Below are 20,943 nucleotides of genomic sequence, written 5' to 3' on the forward strand. Positions count from 1 at the left end.
GAATGCTCAACATGTCCTATACCAACAGGCAATACTACTCCATGAATAAATATAATAAGCGCCAATCGTCCAATATATTCTCATTTGGGAAATACCTTCTGCAGAAGGCAGGCAGTTTCTGGAGCCGTCATTGCACAGCTCAATCATCATAATTTGAGTTATTCACTCGCCTCGACGATGAAAGACCCCTCCGGCTTGAAGCTCAGTTTGCCGTCGAGGAATAGTTTCCATGGGTCTAGATATATATGGAGGCCCGGTTTCTCGTTGATATTGAACACACGGAAGATAAGATAAACATCCGAAGCAGTCCCGTCTTCCCCTTCAAGGCTCCAGGACCGAGACTGTGATGATTAGCCATCTCATGCTTCTCAGAATCTATTGACATACTCACGAGATTTTGTTGATTGTAACTCATATAAAAAGGCTCATTGCATGTTCCAGTTGTGGATTTTACCTCAAGGTGGAAAGTCATGTTGCTGTCTGCCCATCGATCCGAATATGGAACTCCTCGATCACGAAGAAATTCCGAGAATTCCTTTCCCATGCCACGTAAAGTGAAATCAGAGTAGCAAGATTCCGAGTCGGTGAAGGCAGGAAGACCCCTCTTTGATCGCATCTTGCTAGTCCAGCAATCGTCACTAAAAATATTGGGAAAGTTCGAACAGAGGAACTCATATGTCTTCATTTGATTAGCCTTTTCCTTGCAGGTCAATGTACTGAGAACTTACAAATAGCTCTCCCAAGTATCCAGTTTCTTGGTCCTCTTTCCAGGTTGATTCACTTCTGGGACTGGCAAGCACCGGCACAGCATGACAGTATAGTGGTGGTTGGTAGGAATGCCTTTCGACTCTGTCCTCACTACCTAACAGAGGAAGGGCTGATCGCATATCTCTCATGTTCCAAACTCTTTGACCAGGCTCAGGCCGGAGGGAACGTGCCAGAAGAGGGCTTTTAGGCTGATGATGGTCTGATGCTTCTTCGGAAAGAGGATATTCCATCTCGCCTGGGTGGTCTATGTTGATTTGTGTCATATCAAATAAACCCGCGGCATTAGCCACTGACAGTCTTGACTGGCTAATTCTGCTGTTCTCTCTCCGCCTCATTTGATCAAATGTTTCAACAGCCACTTTGGTCTGATTGTATGAAACCTCATCGGAAACATGAACTGTCTCTGAAGTATCCAGGGTGTGGTATCCGCCTATCTCAGAGTGATGAGCTGAGTCCTGATCTTCGTGCAGCTCCGAGTGAAAGCCATGCTGTTCCAGAGTAAGTCCGATGCGATGCTCGCTTTGAGTGACCAGGATAATCATAACTAGCTGTTTCCTCTCATCCTCAATTCCCAAAACGTCTGAAAGACGACCCGCAAGAGCTGAATATGGCAAATCACCAGATTCAAGGTCTGAGATCTTGATAAAGAACTCAAACCGCGTATCAGACTCCCGCATAACGAGGTCTCCATCGTCCGATTCCCCTGTGATGTCGTCTATTTGTCGTATCAGCGTAATTTTTGTCACAGCATAGACCTTAAGATCCTTAAGCTTCAGCATCGATGGGTTACTCTTCGTATCTCCAAGCAAACTAGAGCGATTTGAAAAAGTCAGACAGGACAGTAGGTAATAACAAATGGCGCAAATTATACTCACCGCTCCATGAAAGTCAGCTTTTGAATAAGCTTCTCTGTTAGAAGCCCGTGAAAAGCGGCGTCACCTTCATGCATAGCGATTTCATCCACACTGGCTGACAAAGTGCACTCATCTAGCCCAAGCCTGGTCAACAAAGGCCTGATTCGTTGGAATTCGCATATTGCGAAATCAAGAAGGGGGACTTTGGTTTGGAATGCTTGACGAAGGCTGGGCCTATCCGCGATGTACCAAAGGTCAAAGAAGGCGACGAACCAAGTCTGCTTTTGTCCATCTATGACTTGAAAAACCGGAAACACGACACATGTTTCCAGCTGCGAGATCGACTCGGTGTTCAAATCATTTCCTTGGTGTAGATAGTCGCTCAGCCAGAACATAAGATCCCTAACTTGCGGAATATCAGCCGCATCTGGCCGAAGTCTAGCCAATTCATGGACTATGTCTACGGCGGTAGCATCACGGAGGCCCAGAACCCCTTTGAACAACGAAGAGCAATCCGGGTAGCGGGTTGAGATAGAAATGGCAGATCGCAGGCATTGAGGTGCTCTCCAGAAGCACTCCGCCACCTTCAGCCATCGGGGTGTCGGTCGAGCCACGAAGATCAACGGCAGAAGAGAAAATCGTGTTTTGCAATCCCTTTAAAACATTAGCTTCCGGCGCAACTTTGAAGCAATTCAAGAATTACCTGAGGGTGCCATTGTCATTTGGCAACCGTTGTTTTATCTGCCTGTATATATCGTGTGCATCATTCGCCTTGAGAATTTCACCTTGAATGCACTCCAAGTACTGGAGGTAAAGTTCTAGGCTCAGATCCATTGTAATACCAAGTAATGATAAATTAGCCCACAGGCTATTGTCGGGGTCTGAAACATCGAGAAAAGGCAGAATATCCCGGCATCTACCCATTTGGGTCATATGAGCTTTTGGAAGAAATGTATTTCCAATGGCCGTAAGTTTGCCGTTCGAGCAGCGTATCCGCAGATTGCGTTTTACTACTTGAACCGCTTTTTCACGTACTCTCTGATTCTGGTACCCAGATGGAAAGTAATGTGACCAATTGTCTCTGAGGAGTATCAGGCATTGCATGGGAGTATGCTCCATAAGACGAAAGAATTCATGAGTCACAATGACAAGTGAGCCTTCCTGGAATAGCCGTGGAAGGCATGCGACCCGTAAAACACGTTGCAGCCATCTAGTCCAGTTCTCAAACGAATCTGTATGGAGTTCTAGATAGAGAGGATTGATCAAAGATACCAGATCCTTGCACGCGGCAAAGTCGCTTATCCGGACGGAATTCGGAAGTTCCATGTATAAAGCTCTGCCTCTTGCGCATCTCCCTTCAGCAGTTGCCAACCAGAACTGATCGGAAAGCTCCACTGGAAACAGTTCTCTTGCGCGGAACATATAAGATGCATGAGATGCCAGATCCCTTGTGGTGCAGTGCCAGGAGGCTTGCTTGTGCGTTTCCAGAATCATCTCGCAAACTCTTTGAAAACTAAGAGTTTGGACACCTAGGTCCTGGTACAATTGCCGCCTTTTGGGATCCTGAGAAGCGGTTTGATCGACTAGTAGCACGTCTATGCCGCCTGGAACAAAGACGTTGGTATCGGTGCTCGCGAAAAAAATGTTCCCCTCAGAGGGAGTGACCCATGAGCCGTCTTGAAGAGGAATAATAGGGCAAAAGCTTAATTCTCGTTGGAGACCACCCCTTCTTTGAAGAACAGCGTTGGCCACCTTAGAATGCCACGTATTAGGCATGCGCCGGAAGATAACACTTTGGTCCCGTGCAAAGTTTTTGAGATCACTCAGGAATAAAGAGGACGTAAGGGGCTTTACGCCCAAGATGGACAATTCATGTACATTGTAGTGAATTGACAAGTGCTGATACTGCTGTTGTCCATCCTCCAAGAGGTACTCGCCTTCATCATCCGTAAACTCAGAAGGCAAATACCAGAGCTCGTGGGGTCTTCTAAAGGACCTCCCTCTAGTCTCCAAGATACGTTCGTTTTTCAGTCTTTTAAGTATCTGGCTGCGAACAGAGTCAACCAAGGTGTTTCCGACGAGAGAAGAAAAACACCGCAGATAAGCAGGCCATTTGTATTTCAGTTCTGTTTTGTTGAAACGATGAACTGCCTGAACAAATGCTTGTACGACTCCATCAAGTAAAGCTCGGTTCCAGAGCGGTCTTTCATCGATATCTTCGCGATTGGCGGTCAGAAGAAAGTCTCCTTGAATGAGGAACTAGACCCAAGTGATATTAGTATGTCGGTCAAGAATTCCGAATTCAGAGCTTACCGAGAAGCCGTATTTCCGGATGGGAAGAAAATTATAAGCAAAACAGTCTTTAACCAAAGGCGTGTCTACAGGAGACAAGGGAAAAGCGACAGCAACTTCGCTTTCATGGATACCAGGACGTTTAGGGTCATCAGGCAAATCTTTGACCTCTGTTCGCTCAATCGTGTAAAGTTTAAACGAGATACCATCCGCCGAGATATCATCAATACGGACAATTTCACCGGCCAGGCCTGGGAAGGAATCTCGGATAAAGAAGCGATTACCGCCAAAGGCCGGCTCCAATTCGATTCTCTCCAGGCGTCGAAGGAACAGCAGAACTGAACCTTCAAGGTTGCAGAGGTCGGTCTCCACGCTCAAAACATCGTTCGACTCGGGTATGTGAAACAAAAACTGTGTTAATCCTTCCTGGAAATGCTGACTCGGGAAGTCCTCCCAGATTGGGGTGATCATTCCAAGTCGACCGCTCCTCACGAATTTGAAAGAGTATGAAGCCGAGGACACGCATATAGTATCTGCGAGTTTAAATCCTGATTTGAAGCCGATACCTTTTTCGCCGATGTAGCCTGAAGCCTTTCTGGACGCACTTTTTGTACTCTGACCAATACTACATATGGCTCGTACGTCATCTGGAGTAAAACCAAGTTCGTTGCAGCTCACAAGGAGAAGATTGGTCATGAGATTGAACGTAATTGTCGGAGAATCTGCCGCATATTTATTATCGTCCGCATTTTGGATAAGTTCAAGGAGAAAATGAGTAGGTTTGGTGTAGAGGTCATCGGCTAAACTGGTGAGATTGACGAACATTAAACGCTTTGACTCTCACAATCAAGGGATTATACCAACATAGCCAATGCGTTATCCAGAGTCTGGGCAACGAAGTCAAAGTCAGAATTCCCAACTCCTCTCTCACGACGCAACTGCTCGATATGCTTGCTTGCCTCCATTGTCGGGACCAAAGCAGTTCAAAGTCAGTGGAAACGAGAGGTCCTGACACGTCGCCCGCACCACTCTTAGCGTCCACAATTTAAGCACTCACGTGAACGAACCCACCTGGATGCTATTCGTCGCGGAAAGCGGCTATTTATCCCCGGCACTAACTTCTTTTAGTGATCAAATTAGACCCGTGAGGTACAGTATGTAATTACAAAAGTACTCTACGTTGCGTGTGGGGCCGCCTTGACAAGAGACCAGAAAACTCGCGGTGTGTATATTATTAAGGTACGGTCCGAGACTGAGGGCGCTCAACAGCCTACCACCTTCCTGAATGGTTCCAGGAAAGCGGATGGTTTCTTGCTTTCTCATATGGTCCAAAGTCCCCACAATCCCACCAACTGAATACTTCGCAATTCCAGTAATATCCTCCACTCGCAAAGTTGCAATGAATGATAGTTACAACACGTGTATGACATAACCGGCTGCACCGTTTGGCTATAGGGAGGCTCTGTTTGAGTAAATGTGTGAGGGGGCCATCATTTGCCTCTCAAGCGAAGTTGTAAGTGATCGGGTAGTTCTAATAATGCCGAAGCCCAATTGATTACATTGGCCTCTAACCGAATTCGTGCTTCTTCTCTTGGTAGATTTTCGATTGAAATCTCGTCGCACTTGCAGCCAAGATCGATAAACCTTTCGTGACATCATATCACGCAGTATCTTCCTCTCCTCATCAGTCCACGTGAGGTAAGATCCTCGCTTTGGCCGCACTGGTTTTTTCAGACCCGGTCTCTTACCCGGATTTCACTTCGTAGTGTCACATTGTAAACAGCTAGATCTCTCGTGAGGCCCGCGTTCATTCCCCGCAGGAAAGTACTCCTCATCCGAGAAGTGCTCGGGTTCCTGCGATGAAGTAATTCTAGGCGGTTGAGCATTCGATTCTGTTGAGCTCATTTCTTCAGGCCATTTATGGATTTCCTGCCCCAGCAACAGCATGAGGGATTCGATATGTTCCGTGGCTGTAATCATCCGTTAGGGACGTCGAGGATGAGCTGGTGCCGTACTTACTTCTTAGTGATTCTTCATATAAAGAAATCAGGTCCGTGGCCAGATGACTCCTAGCAACTTGTTCTGTCTCCACGTCTAAGGCATCCGGCCGAGAACGGAGCAGCTTCGAAACAATACCCGAACAAATCAGATCACGATCTGCTTCTGGCATCCGTACCGCAATAGTACCGATGCGACAAGAATATATTCCAGGTGTGGCCGTGTGAGTAAACCTTTCCACGGGAATTTCTTCTCTTACCAAATCTAACCAGTTCACCCTATCGGCGTGCCGTTCTCCACGTTCATTTGCCCCGTCCACGCATGGAAATGGGCTACTGAATAATTCGCAGACCTTAGACTCAAGTTTGTTGCTGAAGAGAGAAAGGCCAAGATGCTTTGCAATGCTTCCGTTGGCCTCTAGGACTTCGCGGTATACTTCAAGTGCACGAACAAGAGGGTGTAAGTAGTCGAGTAAAGATTTGGAGGGACTCAATTTGCCTCTTGGCATCTGCAAATGAAAGTCCACCTGGAAATCATGGTTCTGATCGCAAACGCGAATGCCATCTGGAGATTTGAGGAGTTCGGATTTTGTCAGTTCAAGAACTCTCCGCATGTTCTAAGTGCTTCAGACTGTCGACTCCCATCAGCTGTCCCAGGCCGTGGTCGAGGACGGTTTTCAGAAGAACTTTCTTTCGTGAGCATCCCAAGTGCTGCAGCTTTTTGCGAGGCTTTGATTCTTTTGCTCTGCCGAGATTACGATACTGTCTATGAAACCTATTGGCTGGCGATTCTGACCTATATCCTGGAATACGTGGATGAAACGGATATTTTCGATGGAAAAGATTTGGGAGAAGAATACATGAAATTCTATTATGCTCTCAAAGGCGCTGAGCCCGCGATGTATTTGCTTCTGGATGAGCTTCGCTCTGACCTGACCTCAAAGGGTCACCTCCCAAAAGGCAACAGTTGATAGTCATACACCGACAGTTTTAAAATCATGGAATGACGCCATCGATGGCCTGATACTCAATAACCAACATGATGTGCCGGACCCGACTGGTAAAACTCCACTTTGGCATGTTGCAAATTACGGATATGCGGACTGCGTGCGGAAGTTAGGTGCGGCTGGAGTGGTTATTGATCGGCAAGATCGTTTTGGACGAACTGCCCTTTTCCGAGCGGTAGTAGGAGGACATACGGAAGCTGTCAGAGTTCTTCTCGAATGCAATGCTAACCCTGATATCTGGAAAGAAAATGAGTTGTCGCCAATCTATGAAGCTGTTATGAATGGGCATGAAGAAGTTGTTGAACTACTTCTATCTCGTCATCCAAAGATCAAAATCCCCTTGAGTGGCCTCACATCTATTTGGTCGGCGGTCAGAGACCAGCAAATGAAGGATTTGCTGGTGCAATATGGAGTGACTCGGCAAACAGCCTAGAAAAGGCTTCATGCGGTTCGTCCTGAAGGTATCGGTGAATATTCAAGTATGTATCGAGGCCTTGCTTCTGACTCCGTAGATTCATGCCTGCTAAGAATGTAAGATGGCAAACAAACGCAAATATAGCAATTCCAATATGTCTTATTGATGGAACTCTTCTTATCACTCTGTTACTGCTATAAACCATGGTAGGGGTGTTTGAGACCCCCGCCACTTTGAGGTCAACGACTATCTCCCACCCGCTTCTCACGGGGCTAGTGTGGTAGCCTTCGACGGCTAGATCTTCGTAGATCTTCGTGGAATACTCTCCATACACGGAGGTTAGCGGGCTAGTTATTGGAATGTAGGTTCCCGGTACGAGCACTTCGCCTGCGACTTGAAACTCTCCTGAAGCTATGCTATCAGGTCCAGTCCCAACAGATAGGAGGGAAAAGAGCCTACCTTAATTTAAACCCGGGCTTCTCCAGTAAAGGCGTCACCATAGAATGACTAGCTTCATCCACACATCTGGAAAGATTATTTTGCTCTTGCTCCGTTGCAGTTGTTTCGGATAGCCATTTCGACAACTTTAACAAGGCGTCTGGGTTGATCGATAGGCATGGTGAAGTCCGCCTACACGGAATCCGAGAGAATGTGGAACGACTTCTTATGCTCTAAGTCAGAGCCCTGGAAAACTAAGCACCTGTACTAGGACCAAACTCACTTTATCACGACGAAATTGGGAAGGGATGATGGACAACAGCGACAGTTTGGATGGCGGGGTAATCGTGGACCTTGTTTGATGCCCAAAACTAGCGACCGCTACAGAACTTGCCTCAGTGCCTCAGGCCCTCAGGCAACTATAGGTCTCCGATATCACGTGGACGGCAGATGATGACGGGCAAGCCAAGGCGGAGCGGAGCGTTGAGCGAGGGACATACCAGGAGAATCGGCTTGATCCATTTATTGCGGCAACCCCGCGCGAGAGAAGAATTTGCCTCGAAATAAGATATTTTACCCGAATTTATCTGAACACCTTATAAAATATACCTTCGTTGAATCTCAGATATTCCCGGACTCCTAGTATGGCCATAGATTCCTGAACAGCTCCTTTTCTTCTTCATCCTTCGCCAGCCCAATGAAGGTATCTTTGAACTTGCGACTATTCTCACGGGCCAGATCGTAGTCTTCAGGATCAACCATCCCATCCACAGGGAGTACAGCTTGCTCTCGGAACAATAACAACATACGCCCGACCCCATTGATGTTTTCCTCTTCCTTGGACTGGAGCTCGATATCCTCGCTGCTGAAATCGATCGGGCAAGGGGTGTTTGGGAAAAACTCGCTCCAGTGAGCTGTAATGTTCATGAGTGCTTCGCGGAGGAAGAAAAGGTCTCGGTTTTCCCACACTCCGGTCACGAGCCAAACAGGTTTCCGGAGGATAGAGGTTGCCGGTTGCTGGAGCACAGCCCAATGAAGAGGCGCTCGCTTATACACCTGCGCCTCGTAGTATTTGTGAATGGTTTCGCTTTCCAAATCGTCATCAACCTGCTTCTGTTCGTCTTTACTCAAGCTCTCAAACTCCTCTGGTCGTCCAGGGACGACCCAGCCTTCCCGAACAGGCCCAGGATGTCTACACATTCTGGGAACGCCAGATTGATAAAACAACGGAGCAACGCACGCTGATTGCCAGTCCACGATGCGGGTGATCCGACAAGTATCTGGATCAACGAAAATGTTATCCAGGTGAAGGTCCGGATGCCAAAGAACGTTGGCAGAGGACGGTTTATCGCTTGGCTGGGGGACAAGATAGGAGGAGACGTTCATATATTTCTCCAAGAGTGAGATACCATCTTCGGGAACTTCTTCGTTCTGGTTCGGCCGGTAATAGTTCTGTCGGGGAACAGCATGCGTCTTGATCCACATCATTTCATTGTGGCCGATCGCACGGGTGTATTCCAACGCATGTTTCCCTACGCAAGAAAGAGGAAATATTAGAAACAACGGAAGGGGAATTCGATGGTCCACCTACTTACAAGGGCCACGATCCAAATTCATGTTCCTCCTAGTTCCACTCCACAGTTCGTTCGTGGTCAACGGCCCAATGGAAAATCGTTCGAGGACGTCGGATCCACCACTCTGTGTATGAATGTCTTCTGCTTCCCCGACAAGTGAGCGCAAGTCTTCTTTGAAATAGATGCAACCGTGCTTGTCAAAGGTAATGGTGGTCAACTTCTTCTCTATGTCAACCACTTGAGTTATTAGTTGTAGCTTCAGCTGCCGAGGCCACCGATTCCACACAGAACCCAGTCGGACACCAGGGGCCTTCTCCTCAATGATATATTCGGCCTCGACTAAATTGTTCGCCGCATCGGAAGACCAAGACAACACCCGAGGAATGGGAATATCGAATACATCACGAAGCTATCCATTTTAGTGTCGTGATACCGGCTAAATGACACCGAACATCTTACCAGCTCACGCGTGGCGACCTCAGAAGCAACCGAAAAATGTGCAGGTCCGGCGTTGGGATTTGGGAGTTTCGCGAAGACTTCTGACCCATTATCCATTTTCAAGATGAAGGCTTTATTATGCAGGCCTTCCACGCACTTGGTAATTCTGGTGCCTTGAATGAAGTTAGCAGTTAAATCTCGCTGGTCTCGATAGAACCGGAACATACAATACTGGGCCCCATCGCAGACATCAATGGCGATGTCGAGAAGTTGTTGTAAGTTGAATTTCAAATAGCGCTTTTCAAGTTCGCTTTCTTCGTTAGATCTGAATTTAAGCCTGAATAAGCCGCTGTCCAAAGATGACGAACCAATTTGCTTACAGCCATCGATGTCTGGTGTATCGATACAAGTCTTCCTCAGGGATTCTTTGTTCTATGGGAACAACATCAGTTACTCGGCATGCTTAATCCATGAGATGATACCTGAAAATCTCACCTGGGCCATGCTGTCTTTCTAGGTAAAACTCAGGGTTGCGACCAGTTCTCTGAAGTCCATCTGGTCGGAAATGTGAAAAGAATCTCATGTTCTGGAAAAAGTAGGGACCACGAGGCTTCCCATGTACTTTTCGGTTACCGACCTCCCAAAGACTCCTGGGGAATCGAATCATCGTCCTCGAGGATGACAGGTGTCGTTGGTAGGGCGAGGGACCGTCAGCCTCAGGGAGGTCCTCTTCCGGAAAAATATAGTTCCGTTGCATAGTGGGGTCTTTGGATTTTGCACCAATAAGTTAATGTACTTCCTTATGTTGGCTTCGCTAGCTAGCTTCAACTTTCCTTACGACAGGTCACGTCTGTTGTATAAAGTCCAAAAGCCTATCATTTCAGACTTTTATTCCATCTTATACCATTTCAACACAAAACAGGAAATACGGTTTCTGAGGGGCATCGGAGAGCTCCAATAGGGGTTTGCACGTAAATCGAACAGTCTCGCTTATCGTCTTTCTGCTACTGTTTGACGCAGGGGATAATGGATCAAGTAGATTTGACTAGGCCATATCAATTTCACGTATGAAGCAACTTCATTTCAGTTCGTCGTTTTCCGCCCCTCTCACTCCTTGTTACCTTGCGCGCAAAACCAGCGCAATTTCTAATGCATATCAGAATTGGTCTTCCTTGAAAAGTGATTATTAGCCGACGAGCTTCACCCATTGATTTAGATGAAACGAACTGTTGTCATCATGACGGGGAACCTGACTATTTGCGCGAATTCTCGATTTTTGAAATGAAATCGTCGACGTCGAAGGAGGTACGGTCAAATGGTATCTCAGTGATGTTCTTGTGCGTTCCCTTGTGACCACCACCCTTGTTTCCGGATTTTATATAATCTTTGACAGCGTTGTCCTTGGCCTGTGCATTGGCCTGGACTTTAGCAACAGCCTTGTTTGGGTCCTTTGAATCTTGATGAACATCTATGCGTAGATCAACCGTTTTAACAGCATTGCTGCGGGTGGTCAAATTGTCTGGTAGAATTTTCGTGATCTTGTCGACATTGTTTCGGACGGCTTGAGAAAGCTCACTAAGGACAGTCTTCCAAGGCATATCGTATATCAGGAATGGTTGATTCGAATTTATCGCCGCAAATAAATTGAAGGATCTGGGTCATAATATTACCATGGGAAGCTAGGACGTCGAGGAGACTTATACCTTAAGAAATGAAGGGATGTAGTACTGCTTCATCGCTGACAAGGATTAGTTTGGTTTCTAAAAAAGACTTTCCCGGCAGCAGGCCATCAATTCTGAATACCAGTAAGCGCTTAACAACCTGAACAGCTCGGCATCAGTGCGACCTAGAATGGGCATCTTGCCAGGAGTGAGCCGCATTTCGTGGGCGATTCGCCGATATCTGGAGATCGCCTGTGCTTCTATTAACGTTGGCGCTTACATGTTGGTTAACACCTTTTGGCTCAATAACACTTCGCAAATAGGCGCCCGGTTAAAGGTTGAGCCGGGAAACAAAGGAATAAAGATAACTAGTCATCATCGTGTATGGAACGTTAGTTATGTTTCGAACAACAGGCAACATCAGGATTCAGGACGTTGGTGTCCACGTGATGATAGATGTGTCTAGGCGCAGCAGCACTTAGCCCAAGGCAACATTGAAGTCAGCCTCGCCGCTAATGAAGCCAATCCTGGGCTGAAATTTGACCATATGTACAGGTTCCAAGAGATCGCAGTTTCAAGCTGATTGACGTGAATCAATATTCGTGCCCTTCGGCCCCACGGGCGACACCGAATAAATGCAGTGTATTTAGGTCACATTATCCACTACTTTGGTCCCAGGTGACATTGAAGTCAGCCTCGTTGTTGGCTTAGCCAATCCTGGGTTGGAATTCGACGGTAGATGCAAGTGCCAAGAGACCACAGTTTCAGCTGGATCGAGGTGAACCAATAACGCTGCATCTGAGCCCCGGTGAGAGAGGGTCAGTGCGGGGGTCGCGCGACGGAGGGTGAGAATCACCCGCTCTCACCCAGCTTCTCACCCTGTCTTGCGCACTCACCCTATCTCACCCTGGTCGCGCGACCGTAAAGCGGCGCTCACCCACTTCTCACCCGGGCGGCACCCACCCGACTATCTGCTGCACATAAGCCACACGCCGGTGAGTTAGTAGTTGGGTGGGTGACCACCAGCGAATCCTCACTGTTGTATGTCTTCGTTTTTTTTTGGACTTGAACTAAAGTGAGTCCTACTCCTGGGTCATGATGAAGGGTTTATTTATTTGCCATAGAGGCTAGAGCTGCATTGTCGTGATGTTCCTAAACCCCATGGCCAATACCATCTGAGATGCTCATGGCCACGCCCACCCCAAGCTGGTCACGCCCGTGGCGAACGTCTGGGAATAACAGGCCCACGACCGTCCCGTCCTTAAGCAGCACAAAAGATCCCGAGCCCCTTCCCTCCACGAATGCACCGCACCATTGGGACCACTGGGCACTGATCATTCATCATTCATTCTTCATTCGATGGGAAATCATGTCCACAGCATGGCCGTCGATGTCATAACGGGGCTTATCGGCCCAGTTGCAGACCGGCTGACAGCCATTGAACCAACAACCTTCCTTTGTTGACACGCCAGGGTCGCAATATAGCAAAAGCAATTCTCTCATGGTCACCATCGGAGATCCTGTTGGTAATTGGTATAGACATTGGACGCCAGAATCACTGGGGAGCAATCCACGACAATTTGGAAGCATTTACTCCTCAAACCCGAGTAGGTCGAGAACAAACTGTGCCACCCCTGATGCTTGAAGCCCTCTAGGATCATCAATATGAGAAATTTGGCTGTATCTCGATACAATACCTCTCTACAACGAGTTCCAGACTAGTTACAACCTCTAGCATTAGAAGAGCCATTATCGCCAACGATTGGTCAAAAAAGGCTACACGGCAACGTGCTAGGGAGCAAAATGCGTATATCTGCATAATCGGACTGCAAATCGTACCACCTCGTATGTTGAGAGGGGCTAGTGGCTACTGGCACCACGTAGCACGGGCCCTTTAATTACTTCCAGCATAACATTTCCCCATGCAACAGCCCAAACCAAGCCTGTTCATCCTCGACAAATTCCCTCCATCCCTTGGAAATTCTCTCTAATTCCTCCTTTGTCGCATACCCTTCCTCGACAGCTGTCTTCGCCAAGCCCGAAGACCGCACCCTTTCCCCCATCGATCCACCCCAATACTGTCTCTCTTCCGGAGTACTGAAGCACCAGGACCCGGTGCTCTTTCTGATATTCGCCAGATCAAATCCAGCCCCTTCCGCCCAGACATGGATATACCGTCCAGGATGCGGATTCCCGCCTTTCGCCTTTCCCATCCGTTGAGTAATTTCGAGCCAGTTGTCGATCCCGACATTCTCTGGATACCAGATCATAGACGCGGATTCCCTTGCTGCGACAATTCCACCACGTTTCACAATACGCCTCATCTCGCATAACGCTTTGACAGGATCGATAATATGTTGCAGCACCTGATGCACATGAACAATATCGAAGGTATTATCCGGGAACTCGAGGGCGTGGATATCACCAAGCCGGAAATCGACGTTAGTCACGCCTTGCGACGCGGCCAGGTGTCGAGCCTGGTCGAGCGGATCAGGGACATTTTCGATCCCTATGACATGACCATGGTTTGCACGGCGGGCGAAATCAACACTGATTGAGCCGGGACCACACCCGATGTCTAGGATTTGGACGTCGGTGTTATGTGCGGTAGGAGGTAGTTGGCGGAATTGGACGCTGTGCGCCAACTGTGGGTTTTGAGGACAGAAGTGGAGTGGTCGGTTATGTAGACAGCCATCTCTTTAAGACTCTTTTTTTTCTCGTATTCAGTTTGGCTTGATCGAGCTTGTGATTGTGTAGTTTGTAAAATTCAATCAAGGTTGAATTTAATGCAGTTTATAAGTTTATATGCACGCGAAAGTCCGTAAGACAACTAGGTAAGATCGGAATTCCGAATCTGACTTCCATGGAAGGTGACTTCACCACTCCGCCGGATTGGACTTTCAATGGAAGTCGTTTGGCTTTATATATTCTACTTTGACCAGCGTGGAATTACAAATCTTCACCAACCCTCAATGGCTCCCCGTTACATACCCAAGCTAGGTACCGCTCCCAACGTCCCTCGCGACGCTAAAGAGACCTATAACACTCTTAAACGTGGTGGTGTTGTCATTATTCCAACCGATGTCGGCTACGCACTCTTGACTAGCACACAGGCTGGAATTCAGCGGATATTCTCAGCCAAAGACCGTCGGGAAGGCCACAACATAGGCATCATCGGGACATACAAACAACACCGTGAAATCCATGTGCTCTCCGAGGCCAAGTTTGAGATGACACGGGTCCTGACAGAAGATATGGCGATGATTGTCGGGATCATTGCGAAATACGATACCGAAAATCTTCACCCGCGTTTGGCAACCCTCGATCTCGCTACGCTAGCCCAGGTCACCAAGGGTGATACGGTCAGTATCGCAGTTCCCGAAGGCCCATTTCTACGGGAACTTGGTCGCCTTTGCGATGAGGACCCCGAGGGCATGTTAACGTTCGGAACTTCGGCCAATCTGACCGGCCAGGGACAACGATTCCGGATTGAAGATATTGAGCTGAGGGTGATTGACGCGGTAGACTTGGTGGTGGACTACGGTCTACAGAAATGGCAGGCGTACAGGCGTGGTGGCGTGAATTTCGATGCAGAGAACATGAAGGTTCTACGGAAGGGAGCCGGGTACGAGGTCTTTCGCGACCGAATGCTAAGATGGTTCCCTGATCTACTGAAGGATGCCGGTGTAAGCATCGAGGAGGATCCTGATTTCCAGACTAGCGAGCCCGGAGTTCGCGCGAACTAAATTGATCTCTTCCGCTAAATGGTCATCCATGTACATAATGTAAGGGAGATTGGAGAAGGATGAACCACTACGCTCTTGACGGATCTCAGACAAATAGTGTTGATTCTGATGAACTACCAAACTATCGAACTTCATGGGAGTTGAAATACGGTCCAATACCTACCCATGAAAATATCAATGACTCAGGGGTTACTAGAGGGGGTCCAGATACAGCAAGAATACGCGTACAACTGTAAATCAAAGAGGGATTTACAGATCTCATCGGCATCCAGCCACAGTTGTATCTGGCCAGTCAATACCTACAATGCGGCAATGCCAATATCCATTTTCCTGGCAAGATTTAACTACCTCCCATCCCGCTCACCGCTGACTGATATTGACGCCAGAACCAGGGCGGTGGACCGCATGTGGGTCGCTTGTGGTAGTTCGGAATTCCATGCTCGATCTCGGAGTTCCATGAGGCACTGGCGGGCACGCGGGGTACCAACCTACCCGACCAAGGTCCAACCCCATCTATCTTTTCTCATTATCCCAAGGGTTTCCGCGAATATTAATGGCATCGCAAATCTAAAGTCGACGATGACAAACAGAAAGCAGCCTCAGCCGCGCAAAAAAGCTTGCCAGGGTTGTACGACCGCCAAGGTTCGGTGCGACCTTGAGAAGCCGAGCTGCTCGCGGTGCCGAGCACGTGGTAAGCAGTGTCGGTATTGTTGGGGCTCGGTCTGCTCGGATGGTCTGGATCTAGGTGATCCCGCGACGTTGGGTAACAGAAGCTCCCTTGATGAGAGCCTCAGCTTTCAGCCAATCCTTACGGGGGGTTCTACTGCCACTGCAGAATTTCTAAGCCCCATCTCTGGCCAGGCATCCGAGATACTACCTATTGGTCCTGAGCCTGAAGCAACGCCCACAGTGGATACTGGCTTGGACTTTAACAATATTGATCTTATGCCAATGACCGACGCAGAAGAGATCCGAGATCGCTGGTTGCGCACTTACCTATTTTCTGCCACGGGAGAGGCCACGGGAGAGGTGCCTAAGCTGTTCAGCCTCTTCACTGTCCAATTTGTTACCTGCGTGCTGCGTTCATATCCCGGTCGTCTCATTGAGAATCATGACTTTCCACCGTTTATTCATCCACTGCAACTCAGCAATAAACCGATGCCTGGAACGATGGCCAATTGTATTTCTCTGGTGCGCATGTGGATGAACAGAGCCGCCGGAAGCGAGGGGATGATATTAAGTACCGTCAAACAGGAGATGGAGACAATATCACGTGGGGTATATTATGTTCTCTGTTGTTTTATTCTCCCTTCGAAAATGTGTTACTGACCAAAGAGTAGGATGCGATAGGTGATCTCGAAATTCTATGCGCTTTCCAGGCGTATCTCATCTATTTAATTACAGCCTACTTCTTCCCGATCGGTAATACGTCTCTAGTCGATGAGTCGAGTTTGATAACCATACAAAACTTGGCCTTTCGCACCGCAAAGGCAGGTTTTACCTGCAAAGCGGAGCTGTCACACATGGCCCCAACTTGGGAATCCTGGATTATTGCCTCGTCCAAGCGCCGCACTTTACTCGCGATGTATCTCTTCACGAATGTGTACAATTTCGACAAGGGTATCCCGAATTTTCTATCCAAAGAGTTGGGCAGTACACTCGCTCCAGAGAGCAAGGTTATGTGGGAGGCATCTGACCGGCTTTCTTGGACAAAGGAGTACAATCGCTACCTTTCAAAGTGGGAAGATGGACTGCTGCAGCTTTCGGAGCTATGGCAGTCGCCGGAGACGGGCTCGGAGGCAAAAAGAAAGCGCATTGAGCGATGGTTGCAAGCGACAGATGAATTTGGAATGATGCTCTTCGCGGTTTGCGCACATATTCATGGGTGTTAGCCATCCTGAGGGCGTTGGAGACAGAAATGTATGTCCTATACTTTGTACATCCGAAGTTTATGCTGGTGAAGTTGATAAGCTATCAGGATCCGGTTAATAAACTGTATGGTATAAGAAAAACGACTTTGGGGATCTTAGTTCGCCCAAGCGTAGTCGTGAAGTAAGGCCTTATCCATCGGGCCCGAATATCGTCGCCTCAGAGGTGGTGGTCAAGTCAATTTCTCAGAAGTGAAGCTCGTTCTTTTTGGGATCCCTCTGAGATTGCCCCTGGGACTGCTGGATCGGCGGACACCAGATGGTGTTGTCAACATGCGACTTACTAGGAGCATCGGCATCCGACAGAGAAAGTGGCGTTTGTATTGCTGCTGAAGCAGAGAGTGAACTGTAAAGTAATGCACGTCGAGATAATCAAAGCGCCCGAGTTCTGCTCCTAAGCCTGCGTCTGGGCGCATAGGTGTTAGGTTGCGCCAATGCTGAAGCCGTCGTGTTATAGACGCAGTTTCGGACTGTCAATCTACACCGCGAGCATCCGGAATTTTTTTAGACTGCACCGGGCTCTGGCCTCCGCGCAGCTGCTGCACGCTTTCTTGCGCGAAGGACGAGGTTTCTCTCTGGGCATGGTTGGCGTGGCCATGCTCGAGGTATCGCACCGTCAATATGTTATTCACCTGATGAGTATGTGCGGACGGTTCTCGGTAGATATCCTAACTCCATGGACTCCAATCGTCACGGAGCGCCTTCATCCTAGCGCCACCAAATCGGGTGCACGCTCGGAACTCCGACATGACTCCGACGATCGGACATATGATATCGAACGTAAATTGAACGGATACTGTGTAGATTCGGGGGGATGGATATACCTTCGTGGTTCTGGACGTAGTACTATGATTTGCAGTACTAGGCTATGATAGTTCTTGTAACGTTATCGAAAATTTAACTGTCCAAATCATTGTTTGGCGGCTTGGCCCTAGGCGATCTGAGCAGCGTGCCTCTATGCCATCTTAGAAAGGTGCTTTGTGCGGAATTCCGGCATCCCTATGAAGCGGCAACCTGCTCGGAGTAGCCACTGGCTACTGTACGCTCTGTCCAGAAGTATTTAATGAGATCGACGCACTCAGAGAGAGCGAGTATAGTAAACTTCGCCATGGAGAGTCTGAACATTTTGGTCCGTGACAGCCTATTCGGTCGGCTGCTCAACTATGCGTCGAAGGACCGCTTCTTCTCCTATAATGGATCTAAAACCCTTAAAGATGAAGACTTCCCAAGCCCAGACCCCCAGGGCTGGATCATAGTAGGCTTCGTTGGCCCTGATGATCCAGATATCCCTCGAAACTGGCCCACGCCGTCAAGGACGGTCGCTGGACTCAATGTATTGCTCTTGAATTTCAGTTTCTATGCAGCATCGGCACTCTTTACGCCAAGTATCTTGGGTATCGAAGAAGCATTCGGGGCTACCACCGCTGAGGGCACACTGGGGCTTTCGCTCTTTGTTATTGCATACGGAATTGGGCCTCTTATTGTATGTCTGCACTTCAAGTAGACCACAGGTACAAGGAATGTACTAATCATGCATGTTTCCAGCTTTCTCCTCTGTCAAACCTGTCAACCATCGGGCGTTCGCCGGTATATGTGCTTAGCTGCCTTGCTTTCTGCTTGCTCAACATCGGAATGGCTCTGGCAAAAAACGTACAAACTGTTCTGGTACTACGCTTTTTGGGGGGCTTCATCGGAAGCACGCCCATCAGCGTCGGTGGCGCCTCGCTCATGGAAATATACAGGCCATCTGAGATTCCCTACGCAATTGCGTTGTACGCAGTTAGCGGAGTTTGCGGGCCTATTCTGGGACCGGTATGTCAGTCTACATGCATCTAGTCATCCACGGCTTTTACTAATTTTGACAAAACAGATCCTTGGAACCCTTGTAATGTTCGTCACCGGTTTTGTGAATTGCTGAATATTATCTGACATGAATAATTATCGTACAGAAAGCGTTGGAAAACCTGGAGAGCAACGCTCTGGCTCCTTTCCGGCATCACTGCCTTCACGACCATATCTACTTTCTTCTTTCTACCTGAGACGCTGTCCTCGAATATCCTTCTACGACGAGCAAAGCGCCTTCGCGAGCAGACGGGCAATCCTGCGTACCATACTGAAGCTGAAATCCAATCACCGAGCGAATATCTTGCTCTACGCATTGTTAAGGACATGGGCAACGATATCAAGCTTGCCTGTCTGGACCCAGTCATTCTATTTGTCAACGTGCACACAATGCTAGTTTACGGTGTCCTGTACCTTTGGTTTGAGTTCTTCCCGTTCGGTAAGTTAAGCTTTCCTTGAAGCGTTTTGCGGACGTTATACAGTATACTAACAGAGGGATCGTATAGTCTTTAACGGCATTTATCATTTCACCGCAATTCAGCAAGGCCGTGAGCTTTCCTGAGCTGACTTTGTACGAAGACTGGCTACTAACATTTCTCTCCAGTTGCCTTCTTCGGTATCCTCGTTGGAGCATCGATTTCGGTCGTTGCATACGTTCTGTGGTTATACTTTTCCTACCAGCCACGAGTGGCAAATGCAAATATCGTTGTCGAGCCAGAGGCTCGCCTAGTTCCTGGACAAATAGGGGCTGTTTGCATTCCAATTTCCCTGTTCATCTTTGCATGGACATCCCGAGCAAGGTAAGCTAGCCTACTAGCCACTTAAGTTAATTGATTCGAGGATTTTAACCCGCTGCCAACAGCGTACACTTTATCGTTCCGATTATCGGAACAGCATTCTTTGCACCGGGCTTCTACCTCACCTTTCAATCCGTCCTCAATTACCTAGGCGAATCCTATCCGCGCTATGCGGCAAGCGTATTTGCCGGTAACACTTTCTTCCGAAGTTCGTTTGGAGGGGCGCTCCCACTAGCTGCACCACGCATGCTAAATGCACTTGGAATCGGATGGGCCTCGAGCATACTGGGGTTCATCTCCGTTGCTATGGTATCCTTACCTTTTATTTTACAACGAGTAAGTTTGCTGCTAGGACTGCGTTCTGTTGTGTTCAATTAGGTATAAAATTATTTGCTAATTTGTATAATAAAGTACGGCAAGAGACTGCGTTCTTGGAGCCGATTTGCGAACTAAGCAGTAAGCAAGACATCTCAAGGCCTGTCTCCATATTGGCTATACTGGCTTCACACTAGAGGTCATGATGTCAACTGCTGGCTGGAGGCTCGCCAGTTGACGGAAACCTGGCTAAAAACGCGTCTGGATCTTGGCACCCACGAGTGGATACAGTCAACTGGACAGAATATCTTTGTTGATATTTTTCTTACCAAAGTACTCTACACCTGTCCTGTTCACTTTTTCTATATATACAACACTGACAGGTACATGCTTTACGTGTTACTTGGGTGATTCATGTCTCACCGGGCCTACGGCCCGGTAAAAACCCTGGACTTCGTAGGTACACAGTACTCCCGGCTACCCCGTACACTTCAGCTCTCTCAATGTCTTGTTAGACTTCCGTCTCAAATGTTAAGAGCCAATTCTTGATGAAAAAGAGTGCTGCGAGGTATTACTAAGCAGCGAATTCCAAATTAGCGCACCCGAAATTCAATTATTTTCGGATACTCGATATACTCGATAAAATGTGCCCACCCCTACCGTTCGTTATGATCTGCTGCCGGGTGACCGGGTCCATTCCCTACGGAACGTTAGGAGATTCAAGCAGCTTCCGCCTTCCTGAGTACAGGCTTATGCATCACCTACGCACAGCTACTCCTAACCAAGTTAGATCTCATCTAGGCGTACGCACTCATACAATCGCGAAGCCCGGGGTTGCCAAGCGGGCGAGCCAGAAGGCAACCCCTTGGAT

General features: G+C 48.2%; 8 protein-coding genes across 8 annotated transcripts; 4 read left to right on the forward strand and 4 right to left on the reverse strand.

Moving 5' to 3' along the window:
• Window positions 1-158: 158 nt before the first annotated feature.
• On the reverse strand, window positions 159-4,879 carry N7515_010019 (uncharacterized protein; the record flags this gene model as incomplete). Its single annotated transcript, XM_056670762.1, has 7 exons — window positions 159-341; window positions 392-679; window positions 729-1,578; window positions 1,644-2,276; window positions 2,326-3,881; window positions 3,936-4,719; window positions 4,779-4,879. 7 exons carry the CDS (start codon window positions 4,877-4,879, stop codon window positions 159-161), a joined length of 4,395 nt encoding a protein of 1,464 aa, XP_056517135.1.
• Window positions 4,880-6,426: 1,547 nt separating this feature from the next.
• Window positions 6,427-7,351, forward strand: N7515_010020 (ankyrin repeat domain-containing protein; the record flags this gene model as incomplete). The annotated part of the gene is made up of 2 exons (XM_056670763.1): window positions 6,427-6,812; window positions 6,856-7,351. 2 exons carry the CDS (start codon window positions 6,427-6,429, stop codon window positions 7,349-7,351), a joined length of 882 nt encoding a protein of 293 aa, XP_056517136.1.
• Window positions 7,352-8,410: 1,059 nt separating this feature from the next.
• On the reverse strand, window positions 8,411-10,540 carry N7515_010021 (uncharacterized protein; the record flags this gene model as incomplete). Its single annotated transcript, XM_056670764.1, has 6 exons — window positions 8,411-9,303; window positions 9,367-9,754; window positions 9,805-9,956; window positions 10,011-10,093; window positions 10,164-10,215; window positions 10,279-10,540. 6 exons carry the CDS (start codon window positions 10,538-10,540, stop codon window positions 8,411-8,413), a joined length of 1,830 nt encoding a protein of 609 aa, XP_056517137.1.
• Window positions 10,541-11,036: 496 nt separating this feature from the next.
• Window positions 11,037-11,381, reverse strand: N7515_010022 (uncharacterized protein; the record flags this gene model as incomplete). Its single annotated transcript, XM_056670765.1, has 1 exon — window positions 11,037-11,381. The coding sequence occupies one exon, from the start codon at window positions 11,379-11,381 to the stop codon at window positions 11,037-11,039; it is 345 nt and encodes a 114-aa protein (XP_056517138.1).
• Window positions 11,382-13,342: 1,961 nt separating this feature from the next.
• On the reverse strand, window positions 13,343-14,139 carry N7515_010023 (class I SAM-dependent methyltransferase; the record flags this gene model as incomplete). The annotated part of the gene is given in 2 exon segments (XM_056670766.1): window positions 13,343-14,089; window positions 14,107-14,139. 2 exon segments carry the CDS (start codon window positions 14,137-14,139, stop codon window positions 13,343-13,345), a joined length of 780 nt encoding a protein of 259 aa, XP_056517139.1.
• Window positions 14,140-14,416: 277 nt separating this feature from the next.
• On the forward strand, window positions 14,417-15,190 carry N7515_010024 (L-threonylcarbamoyladenylate synthase; the record flags this gene model as incomplete). The annotated part of the gene is made up of 1 exon (XM_056670767.1): window positions 14,417-15,190. The coding sequence occupies one exon, from the start codon at window positions 14,417-14,419 to the stop codon at window positions 15,188-15,190; it is 774 nt and encodes a 257-aa protein (XP_056517140.1).
• A 579-nt stretch (window positions 15,191-15,769) lies between these two features.
• N7515_010025 (Zn(II)2Cys6 transcription factor domain-containing protein) lies at window positions 15,770-17,082 on the forward strand (the record flags this gene model as incomplete). Its single annotated transcript, XM_056670768.1, has 2 exons — window positions 15,770-16,468; window positions 16,531-17,082. 2 exons carry the CDS (start codon window positions 15,770-15,772, stop codon window positions 17,080-17,082), a joined length of 1,251 nt encoding a protein of 416 aa, XP_056517141.1.
• Window positions 17,083-18,226: 1,144 nt separating this feature from the next.
• N7515_010026 (MFS transporter) lies at window positions 18,227-20,135 on the forward strand (the record flags this gene model as incomplete). Its single annotated transcript, XM_056670769.1, has 7 exons — window positions 18,227-18,601; window positions 18,664-18,930; window positions 18,989-19,008; window positions 19,068-19,399; window positions 19,467-19,508; window positions 19,565-19,760; window positions 19,823-20,135. The coding sequence occupies 7 exons, from the start codon at window positions 18,227-18,229 to the stop codon at window positions 20,133-20,135; spliced, it is 1,545 nt and encodes a 514-aa protein (XP_056517142.1).
• Window positions 20,136-20,943: the final 808 nt, after the last annotated feature.

Source organism: Penicillium bovifimosum, assembly GCF_028826915.1.
Source record: "Penicillium bovifimosum strain IBT 22155 chromosome Unknown utg000008l_segment0_segment0, whole genome shotgun sequence".
In the NCBI taxonomy this organism is placed as follows: Eukaryota; Fungi; Ascomycota; class Eurotiomycetes; order Eurotiales; family Aspergillaceae; genus Penicillium; species Penicillium bovifimosum.